A 17,436-nucleotide genomic window follows, 5' to 3' on the forward strand; every position below is an offset into this window, starting at 1 on the left:
GGTTCAAAAATGTTCGAAGAACTTGAATAAACATTTCTCCAAAGAAGATCTACAAATGGACAATAGGTACCTGAAAAGATGCTCAGCATCACTAATCATTAGGGAAATATAAGTTAAAGTCACAATGAGATACCACTTCATTCTCATTAGGATGGCTGCTATTAAAAAAAATGAAATAACATGTGTTAGCAAGGATGTGGAGAAACTGGAACACTGGTACACTTTTGGTGGGAATGTAAAATGATATAATCATTATGGTAGACAGTGTGGCAGTTTTTTTTTTTTAAGATTTTATTTATTTATTTGACAGAGAGAGATCACAAGTAGACGGAGAGGCAGGCAGAGAGAGAGAGAGAGAGGGAAGCAGGCTTCTTGCTGAGCAGAGAGCCCGATGTGGGACTCGATCCCAGGACCCTGAGATCATGACCTGAGCCGAAGGCAGCGGCTTAACCCACTGAGCCACCCAGGCGCCCCAGTGTGGCAGTTCTTTAAAAAATTAAAAATAGGGGCACCTGGGTGGCTCAGTCAGTTAAGCATCTGCCTTTGGCTCAGGTCATGATCCCAGGGTTCTGGAATCCAGCCCTGCACTAGGCTTCGTGCTCAGCGGGGAGTCCACTTCTCTCTCTCTCCTTCTCCCCCTGCTTATGGTCTCTCGCTTATTTCTCAAATAAATAAATAAAATCTTTAAAAAATAATAAAAATAGAATTACTGGGTGATCCAGCGATTCCGCTTCTGGGCATCCACCCACAAGAATTGAAAGGGGTGACTCAAACAGTTATCTGTACGTTCATGTTCATAGCAGCACTATTCACAATAGCCAAGAGGTGGAAACAGCCCAAGTGTCCATCAGCATATGAATATAAACACAATGTGGTGTACACATGCAATGGAATATTATTCAGCCTTAAAAAGGGAAGGCTGTTCTGACACATGGGCAGCATGGATGAACCTTGAAGCCATTATGCTAAGTGAAATTAGCCAGTCACAAAGAATGCATGTTGCATGAGTCCGCTTACATGAGGGACTCACAGTCATTGGATTTATAGAGACAGCAGAGGAAGGAGATTGGTGGTTGGGGACCATAGAGATGCAAGAATGAGGAGTTATTTACCAAGTACAGAGTTCCAGCTTTGCAAGATGAAAAAAATTTGAAGATGGATGGTGGTGATGGTTGCAAAGCCAAGGACAGATAGGGAATGGGGAGTAGCAAGAAATTAGGATCAATTATGGGTTAAAACAAGTCAGAAGAGAAGAGCCCAGCTGAAGGCTTTTGTCCAAGTTGCTTAACCTGTCTGCATAAAGTAGAGGTATGCTATCTATGGTTCTGAACTGGTCCAAACAGTGGATTGTGTAAGGAGCCCCAGAGGGAATGTCCTCATCTCTGCCTACAAAACTTTATTTTCTGAATTTTCCCACTCCCACTGAACATGGTAAGGGAGAGAATGCAGTTACCAGAATATGGCAATCACGGGATAGCTTGAATTCTGTGGTCAGCTGTAAGACCCCCCCCCCAAAAGAAGAAAAAACATTTTCTTATCAGTCTACCCTCAGGTTTAGAAGCACTAGGGCTCTGGTATCCCCTGTGGCCAAGCGCTGGTATTCACCATGCTGCTGAGAATATGTCTCAAGGTTACCCTCTCCAGAAATTTCCCTCTGTCTCCTCTTTTGGCTTGTCAAGTTTTTGCTTCCTGCAGATGATTTTCTGCACTCTTCATTTCCCCGTGTTTGAGGACGCCAGGATATAGCTATGTCTAGACTTTTCTAATGAGGCATACAATAGGACGTGCCTTGGGTCTGGCTGTCTGTGGCCCGTCCTCCCTTTACCACGCCCTTCGTGTTTGATCCACCATGACACTAGCTCCTGGCCTACCGTCACTTTACTGTGATACTCATGTCCCATGGAGAGAAACTTGTTCCCCTGCCACAGAATGTAGTGACGAATAACAGGCCATCCCAGGCTCCTCTGTGTCCAAAGATCCAAAAATTCAGAAGGAAAAGATCACCTTCATCCTCAACCCTCTTCTCCCAGAGCACTCTGAGTTACCAGAATGATTCAGTTGCTACTATCTGCCACCTCTCTTAAGAAGAGAAACATTTAAGACACAAGAAATATCAAGCAGATTGGATTTTAAAAAAATAAGTTATAATAAGTCTGGAAGAAAAAGAAACTTTGATCTTGAACAACTTCCATGGGTGATCAAAGAAAAAGACACCACAGTTGCCTCTCCTTGCTTTTCCAGTTAAATATAAATAAGACTTCTTCTCTGATGGAAGCAGATAAGCTCACACCTGACGCTGATGGCTTGGAGGAGGCTGGGCAGGTGCACCATAAGGATTAGAGAGGGGCATTGTTCCAGACCAGTCCAGTTTTTAATCACTCTGCTATTGCAGGGAATGCCCTTAGAAATTGTAAAGCCAATGCTTATTGCTAATGTTGGCAGAAATTCCTTAAACCAAGAGATGGTGCCACTGCCCATCAATTTTGCAAGGCAATAACACAGATCCCAAGTGGCTAAAGTCTGAGGCAGAAGGCAGAGCACTTCATCACAGTGAGAGAACTAGGTTGTTGCTGGGGGAAACTGTTCTGATATCATGCTGGTATTACCATGAATTAATAAGCTTTGTTTATCTTCTCTGACACTAGAGGTCCAAGTTAGTCCTTTTGCTTCATCTTCTTGCTTATTATGCAGCTCAGGCCATGGATATAGGCTGCCTACTTGTCATAAATTGCAAGCAACCTCCCTTCTTGCTGTTCTTGGTCCCAGTGGGCTTATGCTCCTGGGAACCAAGCCACTCTGAACTCTTCCGTTCCACAAATGCATACTGAGCCCTGATGCTGCACTAGGTGCTGCAGAAATTCCAAGATGCCATGAACCGCAGCTCCTGCCTTCCTGATCACCTTGTGGGCAGGGAGAAAGACACGTGGGCAAATAATTACACCAACAAGCAGAACGTGTAACAGAAGGGAAAACATACCTCTGTGGGAACCCAAGAAAGAAAGAGGTAACTTTCAGTGGAGGAAATCAAGGAGGGATCCTTGGACAAGGTTTCAGTACAGGGAACCTTTAGAAAATATAGCTATTTCAGCTTGGAGTTTGCTACAATGAAGGAGGAGGACCCTGGACAAAGGAAGATGATGTATTTCAATATAACGAAATGGCCTTACTCAAAGATGTGAGGCTCTATGCATTTTAACACACACATAGAATTGAGGAAGCCCTGCCACAGGCAGGATACAGAACAATTTGACCACCCTACAGTCCCTAATAGAATGGCTTTATAATCATCCTTCCTTCTTCTGATAACCCCTAGCAACCACACGCCATCGTCCATCGCTGTAGTTTTATCTTTGGAGAATGTTGTGTAAATGGGGTCAACCAATATGTAATCATTTGCTATTGACTTCCTGCACTCAGCACATCATCTTTGAGATTCAGCTAAGTTGTTGCACACATCAACAGTTACACCTTTTCATTGCTGGGTGGTTTCCATTGAATGGATGTACCACTGTTCATCCCTTTACCCGTTGAAGGACATCTGGGCTATTTCCAGTTTTGATGACTGTGAGTAGAGCTGCTATAAATGCTCACATACAGGTTATTATATTATGTAAACATAAGTTTTCCTTCTCTAGGGCAGCTTCTCAAAGTTGGCACTACTAACTTTTGGGGCCAGATACTTTGTTGCAGGCCCTGCCCATTGTAGGATGTTTAGCAAGATCTCTGGCCTCTACTTACTAGATGTCAGTAGAAATCCCTAAGTTATGACAACCAGAATGGCAAATGTGTGCCAAATGTCCCTTGGGGGGACAAAATTCATTCACAGTTGAGAACCACTGCTCTAGGGTAAATACCTAGAAGTGAGCATATTGGATCATGTGGTAAATGTCTGTTTAACTTTATAAGAAACTTTACATCCCCAGAGTATGAGAGATTTGGTTGCTCAGAATCTTAGCCAACATGTGATATTACCACTATTTTTTTTGTTGTTTTTGCCATTCCATTAAGGATGTAGGAGTAACTCATCCTGGTTTCAATTTCCATGTCTCTAATAGCTAATGATATTGAAATTTTTTCACATGCTTTTACTTTTTTTGCCATCTGTATATCCTCTTTAGTAAAGTCTGTTCAAATCTTTTGCCCATTTTTAAACTGGATAATTTGTTTTCCTACTCTTGAGTTTTGAGAGTTCTTTATAAATTATGGATACAAATTCTTTCTTAGATGTGTGATTTGCAAATATTTTCTCCATGTCTGTAGCATGCATTTTAATCCTTTTAACAGTGCCCTTCGCAAAACAAAAGTTTTTGGTTTTGATGAAATCCAATTTTATCAAATAGTCTTTTATAGATTGTGCTTTTGTTGTCCTAAGAACTAAGAATGTTTAACCCCAGGTCATGGAAGGTTTCTCCTGGTTTTTTCCTAAAAGTTTTAGCTTTTTATATTTTACATTTAAATCGATGATTCACTTTGAACTAATTTGTGAACAGGTGTGGGGCTTAGGTCAGGTTTGTTTATCTTTTGACCATTGATATCCAATTGTTTCTGCACCATTTGTTGAGAGACTATTTTTCTTCCATTAAATTCCTTTTGCATCTTTGTCAAGAATCATTCAGGCATACTTGCATAGGTCTGTTTCTGGGTTCTCTATTTTTTCCCCATTGATCTATGTGTCTATCCCTTGACAATACCATGCTATCTTGAATACTATAACTTTATAATAAGTCTTAAAGTCAAATAGGGTTGTTCTTCCAACTTAATTCTTCTTTTTCAAATTGTTTTAGTCATTCTAGTTTCTTTGCTCTTCTTTATGCATTTTTAGAATTCCTTTGTCTATATCTATAAAAAAATTCTCTAATTTTGATCAGAGGTACATTAAATCTATGCATTAATTTGGGGAGAATTGATAAATGTACTATTTGACTCTTCTAATCTAGTTTACTAGTTCTTCCTTGATTTCTTCCATCAGCATTTGTAGTTTTCAGCAAAAAGATAATGTACACGTTTTTGTAGATATATGCTTAAGTATTTAATTTTGGAGTGAGCTATTGTAAGGGATATATTGCTTGTTTGTTTTTTAATTATTTTTTTGTGAGGGAGAGAGAGGACGGAAGGAGAGGGAGAGAATCCTCTACCAAACTCCCCACTGGGCATGTAGCCTGACACAGGTCTCCATCCCACGACCCTGAGATCATGACCTGAGCCAAAATCAAGAATCGGTCACTTAACCGACTGAGCCACCCAGGCACCCAAAAGCATGTTGTTTTACATTTCAGTTTCTAATAGTACATTGCTAATATCTAGAAATACAATTGATATTTTTTGTATTGACCTTATATCCTGTGATTTTGCAAGTTCGCTATTCTAGAGATTTGGGATTTTTTGGGGGGAGGGGCAAGGGGATTAGACTTCATATAGGTTTTCTTTGTTTGCAAGCAAACAGGGCAGTTTTATTTTTTCCTTCCAATTTGTATTTTTTCTTTTCTAATTGCATGCCTTTTTGTTTGTTGTTTTTTGGATTGTTTTGTTTCATTTTGTTTTGTCTTATTACGTGGACTAGAACTTTCAGTGTATCGATGAACAAGAGTGATGAAAACAGACATCTTAGGCAAAAAGAATTTAGTTTTTTGCCATTAAGTAGGATATTAGCTGTAGAGATTTTTGTTGTTTTGACTTTTTGGCATGTGTGCATCTGTGTGTTTGTGTGGCGTAGCTGTCCTTAATCAAGTTAAGAAAGTTCACTTCTATTCCTAGTTTTGTAAGGATTTTTATCTTGAGGGCTCCTGGATGGCTCAGTCCATTGGGCATCTGCCTTCTTCTGGGGTCTTGATCCTGGGGCCTGGGATGGAGTCCCCCACTGGGCTCTCTGCTTGGCCGGGAACCTGCTTCTCCCTCTGCCGTTCCCCCCATTTGTGTGTACTCTCCTCTCTCTCTCTTTCATTCTCACTCTCTCATGCTCTCAAATAAATAATATCTTTTTTTTTAAAGATTTTATTTATTTATTTGACAGAGAGATCACAAGTAGGCAGAGAGGCAGGCAGAGAGAGAGGAAGAAAGCAGGCTCCCCGCTGTGCAGAGAGCCCGATGCGGGGCTCGATCCCAGGACCCTGGTATCATGACCCGAGCCGAAGGCAGCGGCTTAACCCACTGAGCCACCCAGGCGCCCAATAAATAATATCTTTTAAAAAGTTTTTTTTTTTATCTTGAGTGGATGTTGAGTTTTGTCAAATTCTTTTTCTGCTTCAATCGACATGATCATGTGGAATTTCTTTTTATGTTTTTAGGTTGCTAATATGATGAATTACAGTGATTCATTTTTTTCTATCTCTTCATTTATTATATAAAAGTACATTATAGTTTCTTCTGTAAATTTTTTCTTCATTTAAAAATACGTCCTACACATTGGGGAGGGTATGTGCTATGGTGAGTGCTGTGAAGTGTGTAAACCTGGTGATTCACAGACCTGTACCGCTGGGGACAAAAATATATTATATGTTTATAAAAAATAAAAAATAAAAAAAATAAAAATATAAAAAAAATACGTCCTACAAATCACTCCATATTGGTCCATATAGATCTTTCTTATTTTTCTTTTTCACACAATACTCCATTGTTTGGATGTGTCATGTTTTACCCAATCATTTTTTACAATATATTTACAGAAAATATATACATTTTTTACAATATATTCTACAGTACATACAAGTATTTAGCTATTTCCAATATTTTGCAATTAGGGGACACCTGGGTGGCTCAGTCAGTTAAGCAGCTATCTTTGGCTCAGGTTGTGACCCTGGGTTCCTGGAATCGAGCCTCACATCGGGCCTCCTGCTTGGTAGGCAACCTGCTTCTTCCTCTCCCCCTCTCATTCTCATACTCTCTCTCTCATGAATGAATAAAATCTTAAAAAAAAAGAAGAAATAATGCTACGATTACAATGAATAGCCTTGTACATATACATATTCTTATTATTGAAGGTATATCTTTAGTGTATATATCTAGGAATTTCTGGCCTGAACAGTAAGTACCTAGGTAGTTTTGTTAAGTATTATCAAATTTTCCTGTAGATGAGTTCTACCAATTTCCATTCCCATTAGCTATATATGAGAATTTGTGGCTCCCCAAAGTCTCACTGAGAGAATTTAATGTATATGTATATATAATTTTCCCACATAAGATAAAATGATAGTATCTCAGCATTGTTATTTTTCTAATTATAAGTGATTTGAATACGTTTTTATATATTTGAAGATAATATTCTATTTTTTTGAATTTTCTGTTCATGTCTTTTTCTTATTTTTCTATCTCATTTTGGTTCTTTGCCCTTTTACTTTTAATATTTTTATTGAGGCGTAATAGACATGCAACATTATATTAGCTCCAGGTATACATATAATGATTTGATATTTGTATATATTGCAAAATGATCACTACAATAAGTTTACTTAATACCTGTCAAAATTCATAGTTACAGAATTTTTTTTTCCTGTGATGAGAAATTTAAGATCTATTCCCTTAACATCTTTCAGATATACTCTATAGTATTATTAGCTGTAATTATCAAGCTATACATTACATCCCCTGACTTACTTATTTTATAACTGGAACTTTGAGCCTTTTGACCAAGTTCACCCATTTTAACCACTCCCTATCCCCCACCTCTAGCAACCACCATTCTGTTCTCTGTGTCTATGAGCTTGGTTTGTTTTTGTTTTTAGATTCCACATATATAAATGAGATTATATTGTATTTGTCTTTATCCATCCTTATTTCACTTACCATAATGTATTCAAGGTCCATCCATGCTGTTACAAATGACAGAATTTCATTCTCCTTTTTTTCCCACTGAATAATATTCCATCGTATATGCAATTGACCCTTGAACAACATGGGTTTGAACTGTGTAGGTCCACTTATATACAGATTTTTTTTTCAGTGCAGTACCATGAATATGTTTTTTCTTACTTGTGATTTTCTTAAGAGAATTTTCTTTCCTCTAGCTTATTTTATCATAATACAGTATATAATACATATAACACAAAAAATATATGTTCATTGACTGCTTATGTTATGAGTAAGGCTTCCAATCAACAATAGACTATTAATAGTTAAGTTTTGGGGGAGTCAAAAGTTATATGTGGATTTTTCCTAGAGGAGAACACAGGCAAGCAACCTCTTTGACCTCAGCCATAGCAACTTCTTGCTAGACACATCTCCAAAGGCAAGGGAAACAAAGGCAAAAATGAACTATTGGGACTTCATCAAGATAAAAAGCTTTTGCACAGCCAAGGAAACAGTCAATGAAACCAAAAGACAACCTATAGAATGGAAGAAGATATTTGCAAATGTCTTATCAGATAAATGGCTAGTATCCAAAATCTATAAAGAATTTTTCCAAATCAACACCCAGAGAACAAATAATCCAGTCAAGAAATGGTGCAGAAGACATTCTTCTCCAAAGAAGACATCAAGTGGTCAAAAGACACATGAAAAAATACTCAATATCATTTGGCATCAGGGAATTACAAATCAAAACCACAATGAGATACCACCTACACCAGTCAGAATAGCTAAAATGGAAGTTAGGAAATGACAGATGTTGGTAAGGATATAGAGAAAGGGGAACCCTCTTACACTGCTAATAGGAATGCAAGCTAGTACAGCCATTCTAGAAAACAGAAGGGAGGCTCCTCAAGATAAGCTGAAAATGGAGTTACCCTATGGCCCAGCAATTGCACTACCAGGGATTTACCCAAAAGATACAAATGTAGTGATCTGAAGGGGCATCTGCACCCCAATGTTTATAGCAGCAATGTCCACAATAGCCGAACTATGGAAAGATCCCAGATGGCCATCGACAGATGAATGGATAAAGAAGATGTGGTATGCATGTACAATGTACAATGGAATATTACTCAGCCATCAAAAAGGTGAATTCTTACCATTTGCAATGCTGTGGATAGAACTAGAGGGTACTAGGCTAAGCAAATAAGCCAGTCAGAAAAAGGCAAATTAAGATTTCACTCATATGTGGAATTTAGAAACAAAACAGATGAACATAGGGAAAGGGAAGGAAAAATGAAATCAGAGAGGGAAACAAACCCTAAAAGACTCCTAACTATAGGAAACAAACTGAAGGTGCTGGAGGGGAGACGGTTGGGAGGATGGGTTAACTGGGTGATGGGCATTAAGGAGGGCACTTGATGTAATGAGCACTAGGTATTATATGCAACTGATGAATCACTGAATTTTACCTCTGAAACTAATATTACCCTACATGTTAATTAAATTGAATTTAATAAAAAATTAAAAAGAAAAAATGTTATATGTTATATGTGGATTTTTGACTCCACAGGATAGTTTAGTGCCTCTAACCCCTGCATTGTTCAAGGTCAACTGTATATACCATGTTTTCTTTATGCATTTATTGGTTGATGGACACTTAGGTTGTTTCTATATCTAGCTATTGTGAATAACACTGTAGTGAACATATGTAAGGAGGACATATCTTTTCAAGTTAATGTTTTCAGGTTTTATGATAAATACCAGAAGTGAAATCGCTGGATCATATGATAATTCTATTTTAATTTTGAAGGAACCTCCATAGTGTTTTCCAGAGTGGCTGTACCAATTTGCATTCCCACCAACAGTGCACAAGGATTTCTTTCTCCATGTTCTTACCAGCATTTGTTATCTCTTGTCTCTTTGATAATAGCCATTTTAATAGGTATAGGGTGAAATCTCATTGTGTTTTCAATTGGCATTTCCGTGATGATTAGTGATGTTGAATATCTTTTCATGTACCTGTTGGCCACCTCTATGTCTTCTTGGGAAAAATGTCTATTTAGATCCTCTGCCCATTTTTAATTTGATTGTTTGGGTTTGTTTTTGGGTTTTGGATTTTTTTTGCTATTGAGATGTATGAGTTCTTTATATATTTTGGATCTTAACCCCTTTACTGGATATATGATTTGCAAATATTTTCTCCCATTTGGTAGGTTGCCTTTTCATTTTGTTGATGGTTTCCTTTGCTGTACAGAAGCTTTTTAGTTTGATGTAGTCTCTTATTTACTTTTGCTTTTGTTTCCTTTGCTTTTGGTGTCAAATTTTAAAAGATTGCCATGATGATTCATTTTAGAGTATTGAACCACCTTGCATTCCAAGGATAAAGCCCTCTTGGTCATGGTACATTATTGCTGGGTTCAATTCATTAATATTTTTTAGGGGATTTTACATCTATGTTTATGAGAAATATTTGTCAATAGTTTTTCTTTCCTGTACTGCCTTTGTTCAGTTTTGATATCCCAGTGATGTTGACCTCATAAAATGAGTTGTGGGAGGAGTTCTCTCCTCTTCTATTTTCTGGGAAAGACTGTGTAGAATTGCTGTTATTTTTTATTTAGATGTTGTGTATAACTTGCCATTCTCTATGGAGAATGTTATTATTTTTGTGTTAGCAGCCAGCGAACCTGGTTGTTCATTGTGGTTCACTATGGTTCCAATGTCAGTAGAGTCTTCATAATATTTGCAGTCCTCTTCTTTTCTGTCCCATGCATGCACCCTTGGGGCAATTCTGGTACCCACATTCTCATTTATGTACTAGTTCAATTTTCAACCCATTATGTAAGATAATTAGCATTAGATTCATGTTTGCACACTGGGGGCTGACCCCAGTTTATAACCAGCTTTATGAGGTTACTTTCCCAAACCCTTTTTCTTCATGATATCCCTGATACTTTCTGGTTCCCTGGAGCTACCTATTTTTCATCCTCCAGCCAAAAGTCTGGGATTTAGTTATCCCAGTCTGCTACATATGCTTCCAGGAATAAGCAGCTTGAGGCCCAGGGGAAAAAATGAAAATCACCACCAATTTGGGGGTACTTTAAATTCTGGAGCTCTTCCCCAATCTTCATGCTACTGTTTATTTTTTAGATTTCTCAGATAGCTTTTGCATTCACTCTGTCCTGGAATAATGGCCACATTCAGTGGGAGAGACTGGATGAGACTTTTACTTCATCTTACCCAGAATAGAATCTTTGGCTTCTATTTTTCAAAAGAGTTGTCTGTTTTAGTTTTTTAAATCCTGAAAAGTAGAGGTACTATGGGAGATTGAAAAATATCTTTGAATCCTGAAAAACCCTGGCTCTGTAATTCAATTTTCTTGAGCCTCTCTGTCTTCATGTGTAAAATGGGGCCTATATCAGGGGTCCTCCAAACCACCCTCAGGTTTGATGATTTGCTAGAAGGACTCACAGGACTCAGATACATAAAATCTACACATACATCACAAAAGGATACAGATTAAAATAGGTCGAGGGCAAAAGTACAGGGGGTGTAGTCCAGAAAAAAACCAACAAGGCTTCCAGTTGTTTTCTTTTTCTGGAGTCCTTATAAACAATACTTAATTCTCCCAACAATGTAACAGTGTGGCAACATGTGCAAAGCTTTGCCAACCATGGTATCCAAACTTTGGTGTCCAGAGCTTTTATTGGCTAGCAGCAGAATATTATTCTGACAATACAATAGTTACAGAAAAAAGGTTGCGATTTGGGATACATTTTAAGAACCAGGGTAAGAGTATGGGTATGCTCCTTGATGCACTGGTCTGAGGTAGCTATATATAAACAATGAGAAGAAGTGATGAGAGAGAGATGCTTGTCTGAGGATAAATACAAAAGAATAGCATTTAATAAATGTCAGAATGACCAAATCCCAGCATAGCATGAGGCATGACAAATAATCTGATGAAAGGCCATTTTTAGCTATATTCAGAGTTTGAAGAAATAGGCTTCTGGTTTGAGGAAGAAAGCTTTGCTGCTAAAAAAAAAAAAAAATGGAGAAAAGAAAGCAAAACTCTTCATCCTCTATAATGTTCCCATCTTCTGTCTGAATTGGGAAGAACTTGTAGTTGCCCTGTTGAAAACCAAGAAGGTCAAAAGAGAGATGTCAGAAAGTTAGAAATGAACAAATGTGCACATTTTTTTCAAAATGGGGGAAAAAGTAGATTTGGGAAACTATAGAATTTAAAATTGACATAAATCCAAGTTAAAATTCTAGTAAAGAGTATTCAGAATAGCTTACGAGGAATTAGAAAAGACATAGTCACTAGGACCCTATCTGTGTTCACTATGGCTAATCCTTGCTAAATGAATCTCATTTCCTTTCTTAATCAGGTTACTAGAAGAGAAAATATGGGGAAATTGGTGGTCTCTCAGGATATCCTTATAGACAAGCCAGAGAAATATGAGTTAGAGGACATCACATTAAATGGATTTTCAGATACTTGAATCAGAAGTCTTAGACCTATCAGCTGGTTTCCATTGCATAAAACTATAGATGGGATTTGACAAATTTTTAAATGACACAAACATATCAGGGTATTGAGTCAAGATTCATAGAGACTTTGGGAACTCGAGACAGATCACATCAATAAAATGATACTTTAAAAGAATAAGGAATCAAAGAACTTTGTTTTTTAAAGAATAAATTTGGGATGACTGGGTGGCTCAGTAGGTTAAACATCTGCCCTGGGCTCAGGTCATGATCCCAGGGTCCTGGGATAGAGCCCTGTGTCAGGCTTCCTATCAGGAAGCCTCCTTCTCCCTCTCCCTCTACCCCTCCCCCAGCTAGTGCACTCTCTCTCTCTCATAAATAAATCTTTAAAAAAAAAAAGAACACATTTTAAATAATCTTTTAGGGATGTTTATATGTATGTATGTGTTGGTTGAAAACAGTTCACGGGCAAAAAGACTTAGTTGGGAGTGTCAAGTGAACAAACATTTGATGTTAAACCAAATATGTATGACATGCTTTCATTTATTCAAAAAATATTATGTGGCTGTCATGAAAGCAAATTCCGTCTTAACTTGCATATGAAAGTGTAGACTCCCAGTCCAGGACAGTGATGGTGCTGCCGACACTACAGTAATGAGAGAACATTTGGGTGCTCTGCTCAAGTTTTCTGTGAGTCACCTTGAGAGAGAGAATTAGCATCTAGAAGAGGCCCCCAGGTCACGAGGGCTGGAGACCATGTGGTAGCTGGGAGATAGGGATCTGTGAAGGCTGATCATCTTGAAGAAAGAAAAGCTAAGCAGAGCTGTGAAACCGATCTTTAAATTTATTAAGGGCTGTTATCTGGATGCTTTTCATTGTTCCTTAGGCAGCCAAAGTTATGAGGTTAATAGCTAGGAGTTATAGGAAATTGTGTTTCAGCCAGTTTTTTGCAGTGTGTCAGCTCCTTTACCAGACCTTAAGCATACAGAGATGAGCAGGACCAGATCACTTTCCTATAGACTGAACAATCCATAAATTCATTATTCTACAGAGAGAAGTGGCTCAGTGTTCCATGGCTCTTCCAATAGTGAGACTCCTTTGAGAGCCAGATGGCTCTTAATGCTCTGATCTCCTGTCTCTGGAACACAAAGGAAGGACATTCAGGTTGTATTTGAGGGTCTGAGGCTGGGCCGATGGTATCTGGACCTAGATGTGATATTCTGGTAACTGTTGAGAACCAAGACGTGTGTTTACCAGGACAGGCAAAGAAGGTTGCTTAAGGAGAGTCTGGACTGTGTTCAGGGAGAAAAGCAGAAGTTCAAAGCCAGGAAAGTGTCCCTGAGCATTAGATACACAGGAGCCACAAACTGACAATAGGAGGACAACTCAGGAGTCAACAGAAGGGAGGAGCAGACGTAGTCAGGAAACACAGTGTGAGACTGGTTAGAGCCAGCATTCTAGAACAGGGCTGGACCATGGTTGTCAGCAGTCAAGGGCTTGTTAGGAGCTCTGTGGGACCAAATGGGCTTGGGCCTGAGTCAGACAGGAGTAGTCTAGAGGCAGGACCACCATCTGTCAGGTGTGTTAGAGAAGGATTTGTGCCAGATATCCTCCATCTGCCTCTCCCGCTCTCCACCCTGCTCCAGGTCCAGGAAGTGGACCTATATCAGTGTAATCCTTGACCTCTGGATCTGGTTAGCCCCCGTTAGAGATTGGAGAGGGGAGCACAATGAGGTCAGGGTATTCCTGCCTGCTTCCCTGTAGGCTCACCTTGGATTTCTGTGTTCCTAGGCCAAAGGCTGAAGACATCCTCTTAAGATGTCTCTGTCTATACAGCTCTCTCTTCCAGGATCCATAGCCACTCCCTGCCCTCCTCCCTTGAAACCCAAAGCTGGTAGCAGTTCCAGACATACTAGCTCTGGGGTACTGCGCTATCCCTTGTGGCTCTCCTACAACTTGCCCACCCCTTTATGAAAATAATTTATTAAACTCTTCTCAAATCATCCTAATGTGAATATGTCATCTGTTTCTTGGTTGTACCTTGGCTGACACAGGATTCTGGATTGAGTGAGAAGATGAATTAGATTATTTCAAAACATACTTATATTCTGTGGCTCTGGATATCTTCTCACTAACCTTATATGTTTGTAGACCCAGGAGTGATGTGAATTAACTTTCTTTCCCTAGGAATCCACAATAAATATTTTTGTGGTATATATGAAGTTCACCTAGAGACTTGTGGTACAATTTAGCCATGTAAGCTATACAATTTATTGTTTTTGTAAGAATTCATGTTTTCAGGATGTATGGCAGTATTTTTTGGCCTATGTCTGTAGGGTCAGCTAATATCTTTACTGCCATTATATGAAAGGGCCAAAGGAAGCTTACACTAGTCAAGCAGAACGTTGGCAAGGTCATAAAAGAGCCATAATTAATCTTAAATATCTCTCATAGACAAGCTATGACGCCATACTGTGACCCTTTCTGGGAAAGACTGAAGAATTGAGGCTCCTCATAATGCTGCTAGTTCAAGGATGTCCCAGAACCTCAGGAAAAGAAGGAAGAACCTATATAGTCTACGTGACTTCAAACTGTGTGATTCTGACTCTCAGGAGCCATAGAAAACATATTGTCTTCTGGCGTGTAGATTATTTCCATTTGACTCTGAATTGAGGGTTTTTGTCGTTGTCACTTGGGTGGACTTTATGTAATCTTACTTCTAAACAATCTTTCAGAGATACACATGGAAAGCTTATGGATAAAATAGTATGACTGAACTTTGCTTCACAATAATACAGAAAGTGGGGGGAGGGATAAAACAAGATTGGCCATGAGTGGATGGTTGTGGAAGCTGGGTGATAGAGACATGGAAGTACATTGTACTCTTCTCTCTGCTTTTATATGATATAAATAAGTTTGAATATTAAAAATGAAATAGTTAATTAAAAAGTTACTGCTTGATACAGGAAAACTCATTTAGTATTGCTTGATTCCGCTGATGTCATGAAGGAGTTCTGTGGGTAGGTTTCAGGAGTATAATAGGAAAAAATATTGAAACAAATGTAAATGAGGGATGCTATTTTTATGAAAGTTTAATGAAACCGGGCTCAATGGAAATCAAGATGACATTCAGAATGTACATTTAGAATATTCTTTCATAAACTGAAAAGGAAAGCAAACAAAAATACTACATGCATGTTTTTAAAAATACTATATATGGACTTTGCTTCTAAATGACCTGGGATGAGGGAGAACAGGGTGAGGTTACAGATGAAGCAAGATTGACCATGAGTTAATATGAACTGGAGGAATGACCACATGACAATTCATTACTTTCACATATGCTTTGTGTGTTCTACAGGATAGTTTTAAAAAATAAAACATATATCACACGTTCAAATGTGACCATTTACATTGAGACAGTATTAACTTTTATGATTTAATGAAATATAATATTGTGCTATTTTTCTTCCTTCTCTTAGACTTTACATTTTCTAATATATTACCTTTTGTTCATTTCTCTCCTCTTCTCCCATGGCTTAGTTTTGTCTGTTATATGGAACCAAGCTGGTGTTCCAGGAGCGAGCCTGGTATCTAGAACATAAATATTTGACTCCCATGGCCAGCACGAAGATTAGGAATCAGGTAAGGGTCCCTGGTGTGCAGAAGAAACCCTTTGTGCATCAGCTGTCAGCTCTTTGCTTTCTTAGAAAACAGTCCTGTCAATGTTTATCAGTTTCCAGTCATGGATTTTTATGCCTCTGGGACTTCACATACATGTTTTCATTGCCTACCATGATTATATTACACTTCAGAGTTTAAGTGACAAGGAAATGATTCACTGTGCATGAAACTCTCTGACATGAAAAGCAGAGGAGGGAATCAAAAGCATTTTCCTTGTCTTGGCAAAAAAATAAAGTATTAAGTGATTTTCATTTTTCTCCTCACCAAAACCTATTCATTCATTTTTCATATTCAGAAAAAAAAAAGACCTATGGTATTTTCATGTCAGAGGTAGCAATGGAATTTCAATGTGATAGCTACAAAACACCTGAAAATGAAGATAGATCCAAGGAATCACCACCCAAATGCTGCTCTAAAGAAAAAAATATATACAAAACAGCATAATCATCTGTAAAGCACACTTACTGAGTGTTTTCTGAGGGACCTGTCTTCCAGGCCCTCCGTTAGATGTTATAAGATAAATAGGTATAGGCTCAATCTCTGCCTCCAAAGGAGCTTATTATATACAAGGACACAAAACTGCCTTTAAAATGCAATAATAACACAAGGAAGCAGAGACTTTCCAATGAATAATTCCAGAATTCAGAGGACAGAGATCATGTAGGAGTGAATGTCATTCTTGTACTAGACCTTCGAGAGTGGAAAAATTCCAACAAAGAAGTGGTAACTATTGAAGAGAGGGAAAGGCAGTTGAGCCTTCAGACAGGGTTGGTGAAATGGTAAAATCATAGAAATGGGAGTACTTTGGACAGACATGTTAAAAAGCAGTGAGAAGACCAGTTTGGCTGACATCTCAAGTGAAAGCCTGGAGAAATCTGCAAGAGCCAGGCTGAGGTGGACACTGAAGAACCTTGAAGAGTCTTTTTCCTTTTCAGGGAACAATGATTATGAAGAAAAGCATGTGGAAAGATGTTTTGGTTATCTGTTGCTATGTAACAAATAACCCCAAAACTTAGTGGCTTAGAACAGCCAGTTATTATTTCTCAGGATTCTGCATCTGAACGTGGCTCAGCTGGATGGTTCTCCTGCTGCCTGAGGTGTCTGCTGGGGCTGTGAAGGTGGCTTCTTCACCCTCACGGTGGTCACCTCAGCTGAGGTGGCAGGATCATCTAGGGGCTGCTGGGCAAATGTGGGCTTCCTCACAGTACAATAGTGTCAGGAGGGCAGACTGTTTTACATGATGACTGGCTTCTGGAGAGGAAGTGGAAGATGCCAGTCATCTCAAGGCTTGGCCACTGCTAACATAGTGTTACTTCAGCTGCATTCTGTTGGCCCAAGGGAGCCTCAAGGCCAGCATGGATTTGGGCAAGAGAAGAGACTTCACCTCTCATTGTGAGGTGCAGCACGCATATATAGGGAAGGAAAAAATTGACAGCAGCTACCTTTGGACACTGACAACCTTCCAGAAAGAAAATGCCC

At 38.8% G+C, this 17,436-nt stretch overlaps 1 protein-coding gene across 1 annotated transcript in view; it reads left to right on the top strand.

Annotated features, from left to right (window-relative positions):
• ACOXL (acyl-CoA oxidase like) overlaps positions 1 to 17,436 on the top strand; it is a 336,509-nt gene that overhangs the window by 294,438 nt on the left and 24,635 nt on the right. Inside the window, exon 20 of the mRNA XM_047746939.1 lies at positions 15,817 to 15,918. Coding sequence (XP_047602895.1) covers positions 15,817 to 15,918 — 102 coding nt within the window. The remainder of the gene's footprint in view (positions 1 to 15,816; positions 15,919 to 17,436) is intronic.

The sequence above is a fragment of the Lutra lutra genome, chromosome 9, assembly GCF_902655055.1.
Source record: "Lutra lutra chromosome 9, mLutLut1.2, whole genome shotgun sequence".
NCBI classification, from domain to species: Eukaryota; Metazoa; Chordata; class Mammalia; order Carnivora; family Mustelidae; genus Lutra; species Lutra lutra.